Source organism: Pezoporus occidentalis, unplaced genomic scaffold (assembly GCF_034315485.1).
Source record: "Pezoporus occidentalis ecotype Australia unplaced genomic scaffold, CSIRO_AGI_Poc_V1 ctg147, whole genome shotgun sequence".
In the NCBI taxonomy this organism is placed as follows: Eukaryota; Metazoa; Chordata; class Aves; order Psittaciformes; family Psittacidae; genus Pezoporus; species Pezoporus occidentalis.
Window position 1 is genome coordinate 1,098,803 of NW_026913284.1, and position 15,236 is coordinate 1,114,038.

The following is a 15,236-nucleotide window of genomic DNA, read 5'->3' on the forward strand; positions in this document are numbered from 1 at the left end:
AATGCTTACTTTACACTTGTAGTAAAACTGTAAATCCCAAATTTGGTGTTAACACAACCAGTAATTTGCAACTTGGAAATAAATGTTTTAAAAGATTCAGGATTAATGTAAAGTTCAAATTTAAGAAACTAAATACAGAGCTTCCTGTACTACACACACATGCCTTCTGCAAATTTTATGGGAGTAAGAACTGGAAAGAGATCTCAGAGTCCAGCTCCACACTTCATTTAGAAGGAAAACTCTCATGAAAAGCTTAATCTGCACAGCAGAATGCTAAATAAAAATAATTTATTTTTTTTTTTAAACTTGTCCTTAACAAGGCAAGTCATGGTTTTATTTCTTGAATGCATGAAGATCAGAATAGCCACAAGGTAACAAGGTACCAAAAGTCACTAGGCTATTCCTAAAGTCACATTGCCTCAATAAGCCTTGCAAGAGGCATTACATATAACAATAGAGAAACAAGCTTCTGGTACTAAACTCATTTAGAAAATCATAGAATGGTCAGGGTTGGAAAGGACCTTAAGATCATCTAGTTCCAACCCCCCTACCATAGGCAGGGACACCTCACACTAGAACATGTTGCTCAGGTCTCTACCCAGCCTGGCCTTGAACACTGCCAGGGATGGAGAATTCATCGCTTCTTTGGGGAACCTGATGCAGTGCCTCACCACCCACACAGTAAAGAACTTCTTCTTTATACCTAGCCTGAACTTTCCCTGTTTAAGTTTGAACCCATATATATATATGGGTATATAAACAAATATATAATACATATACTAAGAAGATTCTATTAATAATTGTTTACCAACATGCAATGATTTTCATGGATATAGCTGTGAGCCCGGGCAAATCTAACCCACACTGGCAATTTGCATTTTCTTTCTGCTCATATAACAGTGCTCTTCACAAGCAGCACACTGGTAGACAGGTGTATCAAAAAGTGTCAATATTAGGGGGGCTATTTAATGCATTTTTATGCGTACAGTGTATTAGATAATCATAAATGCCGAGGTATACAGCCTATAAAAGCACATATACACATTTATACACATATATGCAACCCACACATATATTACAATCAGGAAAAAGGTATAATTATAAGTGCTTCAAAACTTCCAGACTGCAGTGTAAGGAACAGGTTGCCTTATCAGTAACTTCTACAATATCTTTCAGTGAAGTAACAACTCAGAAAAGCTGTTACGGTTTTCCATCAAATGTAACAATCCTCTCATAAGGGTCATGATTTCCTCCATGTAGAAGTTTCTCTTTTTCATCAAGAGTTATTGCATAGCCAGGGTTTTCTCTTCAAGTCAAGAAGCAAGCTTTTTCACCTTTGTATGAATTTTTTAATGACAAGTTACTCAGGAAGAATTTGCTAAGATGAAAATGAAGCATATCAAATAGTTTCTCTGCATAATAGTTACCTGGGCAGTTGTGACTGAGCAGAGTACAGGGTATAAATGTCGGGATAAATGGCCATATTCCTTCAAAGGTCAGCCAACACCTAAGTATGTCCTCATTTGGGAAAAGCATCTCTTTGGATCTAAATGTTTTGGATCTGGTCCATTTCTATATTCTGTCCTGCACTTACTCAAAAATGTCATCAATACCTATCGGAGTTCTGTCTAAAGATGTAGGAGAGATTCTTGATACATATTTGTGACCTTAAAAAGATATATATATTGTTTGGCTTCTGTTGATAGCCCCTGCCTTCAAAACTGTTTTTTACTGAAGCCAAACCACTTTTATCTGCAATTATACATTTTCTCAAATGATCTGGAAAATTTATGCATTATTGACAAAGCTAGAAGGAGAAGCATAGCAGGAAAACAACACTTCATTATTTTTATTTTCAAATGTATTCAATGAAGTTGAATACATATATAGTATAATGTAATTCTCACTTTACAAAGTTGACAATTCAATTTTTTTTAAAGGACTTACTGCCCTTTGATAAATAGTTTAATATGGGACATGCATGCTAATAGGAAAGTCAGGTTTGGGTGACAGTCATTTAACAGTGGAAAAGTGAGTTAACAAGAAACTTTACCGAAATGCTTGAAAAGACGGCATGTCCTTTCATATCCCTTTATCCAAATGCAACTTCTTTCTTCTGCAACCTCCCCTCCCATATCCACTTCCTAAACTTTAAACCGATTTTACACATTAAAATATTTAAAAATACAAATAATATACCCAATATAACACATTAATTATGATGAATGATAACGGGAAAGAAAATCTGGCGTAGTTGTCTATGTGGTAAGGATTCTTAACATGGAAGCAATCAAAGATACAGAAAAGTCTTTTCATTACTGACATCAGTGAAGTGTACCCACTGTGTTTACTTCTCTCCCTTTTTCTGTCAGTGTTGGTTTTGCTGCTTCTGTTTGAATCGATCTTGTTTATATTGTCAGGGGTACTGCAACTGTTAGTGACTGCTGCCAAGACTCCACTCCTCTCTTCTTCAGCCTCTTCATCCTCATCCTTATAGGAAACAAAATAGCAGGTACTTAAGTGTGTGTTTCATTGCCTATTTATTTTAGATCTACAGCAAATAATAGGGGGTTTCTGATGACAGCTCCTGTAGCTTGCTCCCTGATTTCAAGGGTGATCACCTATGCACACCACAGTTCCTTTCAGCTTTCAAAGCCTCCATTTACAGGAAAAACATTGACCTAAACAACATCTTACTGCAAAAGCTTTCCTATGGCCCACTAAGCTTTACTTAACTCTGCAGCAAATTCATGAAATGCACAACATTAAGCTGTCTTCTGCTCAGGGGAAATACCGGCAAAGGCCAGGGTCTAGAACATGGGTAAAGCAAAGCCCAATCTGAAAATGGAGAAGGTGGGGTAGCTGCCAGACCACCTAGTCAAGCTGGTTGCACCCCAAATCAAGCACTCCAGAATACAAGATACTTTCCTTCTGTGCAGTTAGCTACTCTATTCCTAGGGTTTTGTGATGAAAATCCAATCACTTAAAAAAAAAAAAAAAAAAAGCACAAAAAAAGAGGATCATAAAGATGTAATTCAGTACTAAATAGCTCATGTACTTTCTTTCAAGCCCTGAAACCCATGCTTTAAGTTCAAAGTTACATAAAGGTTAAGCATGTTTTTAAGCGCTTCAATGCATCAAGACAGCTCTTTAGAGACTTCTATATAAGCCTTCTGGTGGGTTTTGTTGATTAGAAATGGCCCAGAGCCATGAAGTTCATGTATGAAATCTTCACTCTTTGAAGTCAGCGGTTTTACTGTTACTGACTCAGAGGACACAGGATTAGACATCAGCTGCATCTTCAGCTCTAAACATAAACTTTCAAGAAATTTCTGGAGTATTTAGTTTTGTTTGGGATACTGCAGAGACACCAGCAGATCCAAAGCTACAAAGGTTGGCTCCAAGTATGTATCTAAACTAAATCTAAATTTGTACAGTTGGAGGAGGGGGCATTTTAATTCAAGGAGGTGTCACATAATTTTAATTTTCTCCAAATCAGTGAGTGGTGCATAAGTAGAAAAAGGCTAAAAAAATTATTTGTGAAACATGGAATGCAGAATCTCTTTCTTCTGACCAATCTGCTTTTTCCATTTACATCATGAGACTAGACAAAAACTTTGGAAAAGTTGAGATGTACAGCCCTATGTATAGCCACACAAAAACCTCATTTAGAAATATCCCAGCTATTAAAGTCAAAGAAAGCTCATTAAGCCACCTGAGTAATCTCCATGCCAGTGCAGAATTGCTCTTCTGCCCAGGGTACTCGTAGATGGCACAGTTCTTGAGCCTTTCATCATTTAAAATTAGCAACATCTTTGAAAATTGGACAATGCCCTCAGACTGCTGTGAATCAGTGAAACAGAACAGATGGAGCTAGAAAAATAGATTATTACTGCTTTTCACTTTCAATTTGCCAAAAAAAAAAACAGTATATTTTATTTGAGAGAGAAAAATGTAGCTCAACACAACGTATCATCCTAAAATTACTCTTGACTACAAAACCTTGCTCATCCTCTACCCAGCCTCCCACAGCTATGTGAACATTTTGAAACCAAAGGCCAGGATAAAAATCTGCCTATAAACCATTAAGAGGATCAATCCATAAAATTCCATTCTGAACCTTAAACAGTCTCCAGGGTAGTACTAAATCTCAAACTTGGAGTTTTACTTGGGGCCTACCTCTGTGACAAATACCTAGCTCTTCTGCTTCAAAAACTTCACGCAGCTGAGGGAAGCGCTGAGGATGGCAGAGAAGCCTTTGTCAGCAATGCCTAGCACTTGAAACAAGGCACCAGAGTGACAGCCTAATGAATGCACTCAGCGCTTCAAAAGTTAATAAAATAAAGAAACCTGTCAGAAGAGTCCTGACTTCTTTTTCCCCTGTTCTCATTTTTTTAAGAAAAGGAAAAAAGAGCAAAACAAAATCTGTATTTCAGAAACGACAGGATTTGGGGCATTATTCAGCGTAAGAGTCTATTTGTCTCTCAGGTAGGCCTGGCTAAAAGATGTGCAGAATTAGTTTTACTGCAGAGCATGAAAGGACATTGCGTACGTGCCATTTTTCTTTTCACACAACCTCATGTGAACGATTCACAGGAGGCTGACCTTTATTAGGTTGTTCTTAACTCCCTTCAACTTCCCAAGAGGCAGTTAGTACTTAAGCAGAAAATACCGTACATGGTGTATATGTACTTGATTCTGTTTACAGTGTTACAAAGCAGGGCTCTCACCGAACAGAGATAAATTTACAGCAAAAGTGCTGTATCACGTTGCGTGAGAAGGAGAAAAGTAGTCTTGAGGAGAACTACAACTGTTAGATTATAAAAACCTGCAGTTTTATAAACCTGGGCTATCAAGGGACTTTTCTAACTCACTATGGAGAACTGAATGTGATAAAAGACTAGGCTGGCTTTGATTATTAAAAATAATAATAATAATTCGTGTTGCAGGTGTTCAACTGTGGCTCTAATTTTAAATGTCATACTAAGTTTTCCCTGGATTCCAGCTGACAGTGAAAAACTGGCAACTGGCACTAAGGAGGGTTCTGTCAGAATACCAAATTGGTAACATCCATGAAATGTACTGTACCTCACCTGAAAAGCACTATATGTGGCACCTGCAACTATGGCTGCTGTTCATAGTAACTGAAGTGTTTGCTGACATCCAACAGCCAACAGAATTGAGGAAAGTTGTCACTTCCACAGAACAGTAAAGGTGCTCAAGCTTAAAAATATTTCAACCTAGAGTGTTGCCCACCTGGAGCTTACACAGTGTTCATACAGGCTGCACATTGCTTGCACAGAAATGCCACATTGGCTGAACACTGCCCTTTATAACCTGGTTTTCAGTTTTCAAACCTTTCTCCTTTCTGACCAAAAGGCAGAGGTTTAGGTGAAAGACAGATGAAGTCCAAGAAGGAATCCTCTGGTTTTTAAGAGGGCACAATTCACACCTTGGCAATACAAGGGAATAACTCAGGATTCTGGAGACGCAGCTTTTCTGTTTAGGAAGTCTGAGATGCATTTGATGTGAATGGAATATTCTGCCTGACTTTCCTTTCAGCAGGTGGTTCCTCTGCTTTTGCCATTAGCTTTGAAGCTGTCTCTCTGGGTTCTGGTTAACATGATATGAGACACTGCAAGAGTGTGGATATGATGAGCACTTTCACCAGTTTATATTCAAAACCAGAGATCCCAAGGGCTTCAAAGGGACCTGATATGCCAGAGCCCAATTGCTTTAAAGAGCAAACCGGAAAGCAAACCAGTACAATTCCTGTATAAGCCAGAGGTTACATTTATTTACATAATTCTGAGCGCAAATTCTGTATCAGCTCACATATGAGAATAACAAACTGGGAAGTGAGATTTCCAATTAACCTGTGTCCACAAGAGAATCCAATAATGAGGAAAACATATGGTGATAATACACAGAAATTGTTAAGCACCTGCTAGACAATGACGAGATTTTATATGGTACTTCTGTCCTTGTGATAGTCTGCTTTTTTACAGTGAGAAATAAGAAATGCAAGTCAGGTGTGCTCTCCATGGCAGCCTGCTCAGTAAGCAATGCTTGTCCTTGGGTACAGCAGGAAAATGGCACGACAGGCATTTTCCTTATTCTGCAGTGTCTTGAGTTGATCTCGGACAAACCAACTGCTCCTTCCCTTATACACTTGTGTTTGTGTGGTCAGGGACTAGCTTGCTCACTCGTGATGCACAGCAGAAGGCTGCAAACATGCCTGAAGTAACAGACCATTCCTTCCAGTCATTAAGTCCTTCAAAAAACAATAGCCTTAAGCCTTTCTTCCTTCCTCATTTTAGAGCTGTACCTCAACTTATTTCTATGCACATCTTTCAAATCCGCAAGTTCCCATGTCTTCCCCACCTGCAAGCACTAGCACCTGTGACCCAGATGAAAGGGTATCTGACACAGGTAGGTGAAGCAAGGACAGTTTTAAGTGCCCTTCACAGATCTAAAGATGCTTAATCATCCAAGCACTTTCTTACCCAAACCTCCAATAAGTTGCCTTTCTTGTTGTTTTTTTTCTGCTGTATGAGCAAAATGACAACCATTTACTTCACAAGATGGATATGCTCAGAGGGAATTATCACTGATGCTACCTTGCCAAGAAAAATTACTTTCAGGCTTTCCACTCAAACCCTCATTCAAAACGAGTGTTTGCCCATTTGCAGATATTGCCCCATCAGATGTCTTTTAAAATCCACGGGGGGGGGGGGGTAGCTTTGTGCTCTTTTTTCAGTACTTCTCCAGACACCTAGATTTAATGACAGATCATGCAAACAGCCAAACCCCCATATTAACTGTTGAGCTACCTAGCTATTAAAAAAAACAAACCAGACAAAAAAAAAACCAAACAAAACAAATGATCATCATTGTTTTTAGGCTTCTCCACTTGGTTTGAACTTAATATCCTATTTCTTGAACCTACTGAAGAGCTTTGATTAGGCATTTGTGATGTTCTGTTATAGACTGGCCTAAATAGTTAACAGTCTTTCTTCTTCTGGCCATTTATCCACACAGGCTCAACCACACTTCTTTCTGCCTTTTTTTCCTGTTATTCTCACTTTCTATGTTTTAATTTATCTATTCATCCAGAAATTTCATAAACTGCTTAATTTTTTTCCTATCATGCATACTAGATTCTGTCCCATCATTAAAAACCGCAAGACAATCAGCTTCCAATTTGTGATTTCTTTTTCACTGCTTACATGAAAACTAAACACTGAAGATGGAAGATGTGACAAAACTTCTTCATGAACCTTTCCTGATTATTTCAGCAAGATGACAGCCACCAGGCTCAAAAATGCCTATGTTGATTTGATCCCTTTTTATTTTAAGTCTATTTCACAGTCTCTCATGGTTGTGAGAAGCTCATTAGAGCAGCAAAAAGTGCTGCTATAATAATGATGCAGAACAGAAAGTGACTCCCAGTCTGAGCTTCAGCTGCAGATGTTGAAAGAGGAGGTGTAAGCTGAAGGCTATATACACTTAATAACTGAGGCTGCCTGCTAGTAAACTGACCCATGTACCACGCATGCACAGAAGGTTTCATAAACAGAATGTGATATTGTTTTTTTCCTTTTTTGCTGTATTACAATAAGACTAAGTCACTAATCTCATTCTAATATTTAAACTGTAAATGTATGCCATTGCGGGGGAGACAACAACTGCCTGTGATTTTTGCGAAACATCTAGCACATCATTTGATAAATGGCCATAAAGTCCATACCCAAAGAAAAAATCATTATGGAAAGGTGTATCAGTTTGATCTCTTCTAGAAAGGTCCAGTTATACAGCTATTTTTTCCTAAGGATATTCTGATTTCACTGCCCTTACTCCAAAATAGAAAATTCCTTAAATGTATTTACCATTAGTGCTAAGATAAATCATTCTGTTTAGCAGGTATCACTGAAGTCTGTTTTGCAGGATAACAATAAAAAAAATTAAAATACCTTTGGAACTTCCTTTGAACTGAGTCGATGCAAAGTGCAGAAATGAGCCACTGCATACTCTAACAGTGCTCCAAAGATGAAACTGAAGCAGATACCAAGGTAGACATCAATTGCCTTAATAAAGCAATTAGCGTTTGGGAGTGAAGTCCTGGCTCCCATCATCAGTGTTGTCATAGTCAGTACTGTGGTAACACCTGTGGAATGCAAAAAATACAGCTTCTGATAAAACACAGATACCAATGAGGGCCTCTACTGCAAGGGCCCTCTGCAAGACAGTTTTGGCTCTCTGAACATCTAGTATGCCACAGCAATTAATGTGTCATGCTTTGGAAAGTAGACTTTCAAATGAACTTGTGATTCTCAAGTTAAATGCTTAAAAACACTTATGAGAAGTGTTTGTAAAGCTGAGAAGACTGGAAATTAAAATGAGAGATATTTTGGTGTCATAGAATGTATATTTATGATTAACACATTACTACTGGAATACTGTGCAAATGATCCCTTGAAAATATTCAGTTATGATTTTGCTCAATGCAGTTGCCCACCTGATGTGAAATCTTTCTTTCTTCTTTCTCCTCTATTCTGTAGGAAGTTTTTTCCCCACCCCATCTGCAATCTGCTCAAAACTGATTTGCACTATTTCCCTTTCAGAATATCCTTTATTTGAAATTAATTATAATTAATCTCTTTTAATTCTCTTATTATTAATCTGTTAATTAGTATGTATCATTAAACCTCACAAAAGTCTCACAATTCTGTCTCTGCATACCATGTGGTTGAATATGTTGAAATTATTTCCAAAATGGCTGAGGTTTTTTTTCCTTTGCTTTCAGCAGCCTCCCCTGCCTCTAAATCTCCTGTAGTTCCTGAAGACATTCTCTTAGGAAAAGAATAGCAAGGCTTTAAGGGGAGTCTTCAGGATGTACTGCAGATGACAAACTAGAAAACTAATTCCATAAAACTCAGGCATTTGCAACATTTGAAGTGGATGCCATGTATATGCAATAAAGAAAGCATCTTAATGATCCAGCTCTTGGTTTGGTTTGCTGTGTTTTATCATCAGTTTCTCACCTATGCAGATTCTGGCTGGAACTGATGACTGGCTTATCCAAAATGATACCCAGGAGAGCACAACCAACAGGATTGATGGCACATATGTCTCTAGTATGAAATACAAGATGTTTCTCTTCAGTTCAAAGTGAAACACTAGTTTTGGGTAACGTCCTGTGGAAAGAGCAGGAAAAAAAAATATTGTGAAAGTGCAATTCATTAAAAGTTCTTTAAATTACCAACCTGTACTACTTTTGTGCACTACAATGCTGGAAAAGCCTAACAAACAAGCTTGAAAAAAACACAGCTCTGAAAAATTCTATCATGAAGACTATAAATTGAACTAACAGATAAAATCAAAATATATAGCACCCAGTCACGATATCCAGAGTTTCATTAAAGACACCTTGAATTGGAAATTCAGTGAGAATTAGTGAATGCAAAATAAATTCACCAATGTGTGGAAAGGATGTTTCATTATATAACACAAGGCAAGGAAATTTGAAATCACTTATGTATTTAGATGTGGCTATTCATAAAGAATGAGCTACTATATAAACTAGCATAAAAGCAACTGTCATTTCATGAAGTTAGCATGGGTCCTTACTTTTAACTGCCTCACATCTCTAGTTTATTTTGCTTTTCTTTTCATTTACTATTGCTCAAGAAGTGGCTTAAAGGTACCTTCTCTGATACTGCTGGCCTACCTCTTACATTTCACTTAAAGCCAAACAATATCTTTGCATCTTCACTATCTGTTTTTTATTTTACATGAGTGCATGAGTGCATTGAAGTATTTGTGTTGGTCTGAGTAGTATCACTGTTCTGGCTTCTGAGTGAGTGATTTCCAGAAGATGAATATTTGGACTCACAGAGTCAAATATGGAATTGGGTTTAATAAGGGGACAGCACACCGGCAAGCAAAGCCTTTGTTATCCAGCTCAGTAACTGAGCAAAATTTGGCTATGTTTGGGCAGCAGAAGCACAGGATCTGAAACTGTTACCAGTAAAACAGATCACAGTAAGGAAAAAACTTGCTTTGTGCTAATTTAAATGTGATTAAAAACTACTTAATCTGAAGTTCCCAGTTCAAAATTAAGTGTTAAAGTGTTTGGTTTTAATGACATCAGTTTTAACAACATTCACACCAGATTATCAGTGAGATCTTGAAAACACTGTCGTCAGATAGCTTTGCCTTCATCTGTATTAATCCAACAGATTATGGTCTGCAGGACCCATGCTCATTTCCAATGCTGCATGCTGTGAGACAGAACAGAACTATGGAATGGTGAATGCACTTTAGAAACAACAATATATGATCTGACAGCCTATTTGTGCATCCCTTAGGTGCACTGTGAGACATCAAGTCAAATAAAAGTACTTTTAAAAGCTTGAAGTGCAAGTAACAGATGCCAAGAAACATCTTATTGCTCCCAGGCTAGCAAATGGATGGTTAAATTTCCATGTTTAAAAGTATTGTATAAATTGCATTGAGGGAACAACAAGGTTTCACAGGATTCTTAAAACCAGAAAGAATTGACTATGTAGTCTGACTCTAACCACGGGCATTTATATTTCCCCAATTATGCCTTGCTTTGAACTCAATCACTTTGGTTGGAACAGAATTCACCTTTCACACAGACATCTATACTTAATCTGAGGATATCCAGATATGCAGCATCCACCATTTCTCTAAGTAAATCATTCTGTGTGTTAAAAATTAATGCCTAATTTCTCAGCTGACTTCAGTTTTCTGCTGCATTGACTCTGCCTCTTCACTACTGGACTAAATAGTCCTTTGGTAGTCAGTTCTTTCTCCTTCTGAATGTACAAATACACTGTATTTAGGATTCCTCTTTAAGTTCAACATAGTGAGTTCCCCAAGTTTCTGACTGATAGAAAGAAAGATAGTAAGATGGACAGTAGACTTTATCTCCATGAGGCAGGAGGGACAAAGATGATTTACACCTTTATCATAATTTTTATGTGAAAAGAGAAACATTACATTACTGTACCTCTATCAACTGTGACTCTATCAATACTGTGATTTTTACCAATACAGTTGTTTCAGTAAAAGGCATTTTGCCCACCAAAATTGATTTTAAATGTAAGCAGACCACAGTAAGGCACTCAAAATTTAGGACATGAAAAACTTACAGTTCACTGTGCAACATTATTTCTGCTTCTGTCTGCATTCATCCTTGCACTAAATCAAGCACTACCACTGTGAAAAAAAAAACCCTGTCTGTACCATGAAAGACTGTAGCATAAAGCATAATTAGAGAATTAGGGTTGTACAGACAATTGTAAATCTGTGGCTTCCTAGTACGCAAGAGCAATCATTTAAAACCTTATTAAAAACTGTTAAGGATTTTATGAATTTTGCTTGCAGTCTTCTAGAATGCTATTTAACTAGAACTCAAAGCAGATACCTTAAAATAAGAAACAGACAATTTTCTCTGCAGTGTTTGTACTGTCATTACTGCAGCACAGTAGACGCCAGCACACAGAAGGACAATGGCGCAGTCACTGCAAGTGAGGGAAGGCTGTCAACCCAGAGGTCAGGTGAGATTACAGAGGGTGCAAACCATCAACAATCCTCCACAAAAGTTGTCTTCTGTTTCTGTGCTGACCACAGGGCAAGATGCGGTTCCATGTACCCAGCAAAGGGGAGTGAAGAGACTGGACTATGCTTCCTGCAGAGTACCACAGGTACTTGGGGGCTTCTGTGGTTCAGCCTTCGAGCTTATCTTTAAGAAGGAAAACTCTGAAATAGCTGATACACAATAGCCATGCAGAAATACCGTCTCCTCATTAGCATCCAGTCACCTTTGTATAAAAGCCAAGTGTGTTCATGGGAAGATAGTTCAAAATATCAAACATTTTGCCACTTTGCTGCAATTTCCAAGTGTAGACAAGCTCTTTGAAAGTTCCTGTGTTCTTTCGTGTTATTTTTCCTGATGCCAGAAATTTCTGAAGTAATGTGAATAACAAAGAGAAATAGAGATGTAACAGCTTATAGCTGAGTGGTTTTTTGGGGGAACAAAGAAAAGTCATTTCTCTAACCTTAAGGCTTTCTGCTTTCTGCAGAATCCAAAGACACATCATGGACATGATGACAATAATAGCATCAGCATTTCTCTAGATTTCAGAAGACCTTTTAAAAAGGAAATTTTGAAGCAACCTATATATAGAATTCATATGAACTTCTGTAATAAACTGAAGGAAGTAGCAATCAAGAAAAAGTATGCAATACATACACCTTGCTAAAGAAATGAGCAGTGGGACAAAATGAACATAAGGAAGTATTACAGTCCTTTTTTCACTTACACTCCACAGGTACCAAAATTTACCATCTTTAAAAAGAAACAAAATTGATACTCCTGTTACATGAGTTGCATATGAGATAGTAATCTCATTGCCTTTGATATGCACATTTGAGACTATGCTGCCATCAGCGAGCTCAAAAGTGAAATAGGTTCATGTAATCTTAGTCCTGGCTTTACTACAGTTAAGTACAGCTCAAGTTGACTCCTAAAAACTGTCAAGTTTACCCCTTGCTTGAGTCTTATTAACAACAAAGTATTGCATAGAATCATAGAATCACAGATTGGAGGGGACCTCAAAGATCATCTGGTCCCACCTTTCTAGGCAAGCAAGAAGATGCTTTTTCCTGTAAGTTTCTGGCCTTCGATGGATGTCACCTCAGTGTGCGACAGCTCTGATTTCAATTTGATAATGTGATGGAAATAATCACTGTGCAAATAGCTATCTATGAAGCAAAGGCATAATGTTATCACTTACCCGCTTACGAAGTATCAAATTACTGTTTCTCAGATGAATCTGAACTTAAATGACTGACAGTATATATACACTACACCTACCAGAAGGTAAGCTATTCTACTTATGACCTACTTAGGTCACCCCACAGCAAAAGAAGATTAAGCTGAGTTACTTGGGCTTTACAGAATTTACTAGATGGCAGAAGTACAAACTGGACAGTAGCTCTAGCTTGTACATAAGGAACAAATTAGATAGCACAGTCTGCATACCTACCCCAACTCACAGTACTAAAGTAGACATGAAAGAAAGTGAATTTCAGTTGGTTCCAATTGGCTACTTTTGTTTCAGTATCATAAAAATTATAACAGCATAGACTTTACCAGTAGCTGAGCAGGTGCTGTCCAGGTCTAAAATAGATCTTTCTGAAAGCAAGAAAAGCTAATGTATTCCTCTTTATAACTTGCCTTTGAAGTTTGGATTTTGGCTTCTAAAAACAGCATCCTCATTTACAGCACTGCCTATCTGCAACTTCATATAGATCTTGCCATAATACTGGTAACTTTATTAACACTATTACTGCACTGCCCGAGAAATTGATATAGACCTAAACAAACAGGCTTCCTTATCACTCTAGGTCATCCATTTTTTTATTATCCCATTTTTCTATGACATCTCTTCCTGGCTGATGGCAGGACGCTGCATCTCTGCTCTTTCCTGCTGCCCTCTGATCAGCAAATGGTCACAACAGAGGCACCTGAATGAAGGACTGATGCTGTATAAACGCTCTCAGCAGCTCCTAACTTCCACTCTAGTGTTACAGGATGGGAGCATCTTCCCCACGGTTACTTCCTGTGGACTTTTTGATGAACTCTACTCTAGTAAAAGACTGCTCCACATCACTCTTTATGTAAGAAGCACTTTGGTATCCTGCACATGGATGTGCAGTCAGGCACAAAGGCACATTCTTCTCTATCATGAAATATGCATGCTAACCCCTTGGGTGCCAGATAAAATGTGTGATGTACATCTCACACAAGTGCGTCAGTGTAACTCTACCAAAGCATCATCATCTTCTCTTCTTAGACCTTTTAAGGGCACAGTACAGGAAAGCTTTAAATAGAATTCTACTGCTTTAACTATGTGCTGAAAATCTTGCTTTCAGTATGCAATCTTTTACTGTTTGTTCATTTACAAAGGAATGAGTAGTGTCCTGCTTTTACCCAACAAATAAGTTGTGCAACTGAAGTGCAATTCTCTGACTGATGCAGTAAGCTAAGGCTGTCAATATACCTTGATTGAAAAGGATGATTATTATCTAATAAACCTCCTGAGCCTTGGGAAACTGCAGATAGGCCTCTAGGACAAAACAAGGTAATGCCTGTATTTCAAGAGAAAGAGACTGTGACTGATGAATACACACTCTGTGTAGGAGTCTGTTATATTTATACACTCTTACACACCCTTTATAGTTTATATATATTTTGTATACTTTTTGATTTTCAGTTCACTAATTATAAACTAGAACAAATCACTACTGGCTTAGTACTGCCCCCACCTGAGAAGCAAATAACGTGGAGTGGCCAGGGGCCAAAACAGTGTCAGCACTGCACAGCTAAGCAAGGTCTGATGGCCTCTAGCTCAAGGAGGCTAAAGCAGGATTTGTGATAGATATCAAAACCCTGGCAGTGACTGCAGATAAGGAACAGCAGCCAGCTCCCTTTGCCTTTTCAAGAGGACAAATGTCTTGTCTTTTGTGCATCAAGCAGCAGAGACTGACTTTATGCTTCTGTCTCTTCTTTCCCTCTTTCTGCCAAAATAATACCATCTGACTATGTCATTTTGCTGCCTTCACGGTTCTCTAAGTGGGGATGTGCACCAAGAGCCCTGACTACTTGACATAACTCTCCCTGCCTTCTGGCTGAAGACTCAGTGTTAGACTAGACATGAGCAAGCTGAGCCTCTTCATTCCTGCTGCTGCTGAATACTTCCAGTAGTGAAAGCAAGACTTCAGGAAATTTGCAGACCAGAAGAAAAGCCATCAACAGCCAATTAGTCTCAAGTATTAAATTACATTTTTGCTTCTTTCCCCAATTAAAAAGGTTAACTGAGATTAATTAGCTATCACTTGCTTTGAAAACAGGAACATTTACTGAGTGGGAATACATGGGGTCTGCCCAGGGCCCAGTACTGCTCACTGACAAACACGATGACATACCAGGAGTCTTTTAAGAGAAGAGTGTTACCACATTAGAGAACAGGATTAGAATACAAAATTCTCCCAACAACTACCAAAAACAACCTGAGTAAAACAAGACGCAATTCAACAAAAGCAAGTCCGAAGTCCTACACTCAGCTAGGGATTACCAGCTCCCCAAACAGAGTACAGGGAATATGTAGCTACAGGGCAATAAAGGAGGTGGAGTATTAGAA

At 38.2% G+C, this 15,236-nt stretch overlaps 1 protein-coding gene across 4 annotated transcripts in view; it reads right to left on the bottom strand.

Annotated features, from left to right (window-relative positions):
• Positions 1-745: 745 nt before the first annotated feature.
• Positions 746-15,236, bottom strand: part of LOC134159449 (gamma-aminobutyric acid receptor subunit pi-like) — a 47,563-nt gene continuing 33,072 nt past the window's right edge. Inside the window, exons 8-10 of one of the 4 annotated variants that reach the window (XM_062610380.1) lie at positions 9,045-9,197; positions 7,974-8,167; positions 746-2,490 (exon numbers count right to left, since the gene is read on the bottom strand). In XM_062610380.1, coding sequence (XP_062466364.1) covers positions 2,179-2,490; positions 7,974-8,167; positions 9,045-9,197 — 659 coding nt within the window. In that variant the 3' untranslated portion in view covers positions 746-2,178. The remainder of the gene's footprint in view (positions 2,491-7,973; positions 8,168-9,044; positions 9,198-15,236) is intronic. The other 3 variants (XM_062610377.1, XM_062610379.1, XM_062610378.1) reach the window with 3 other exon arrangements.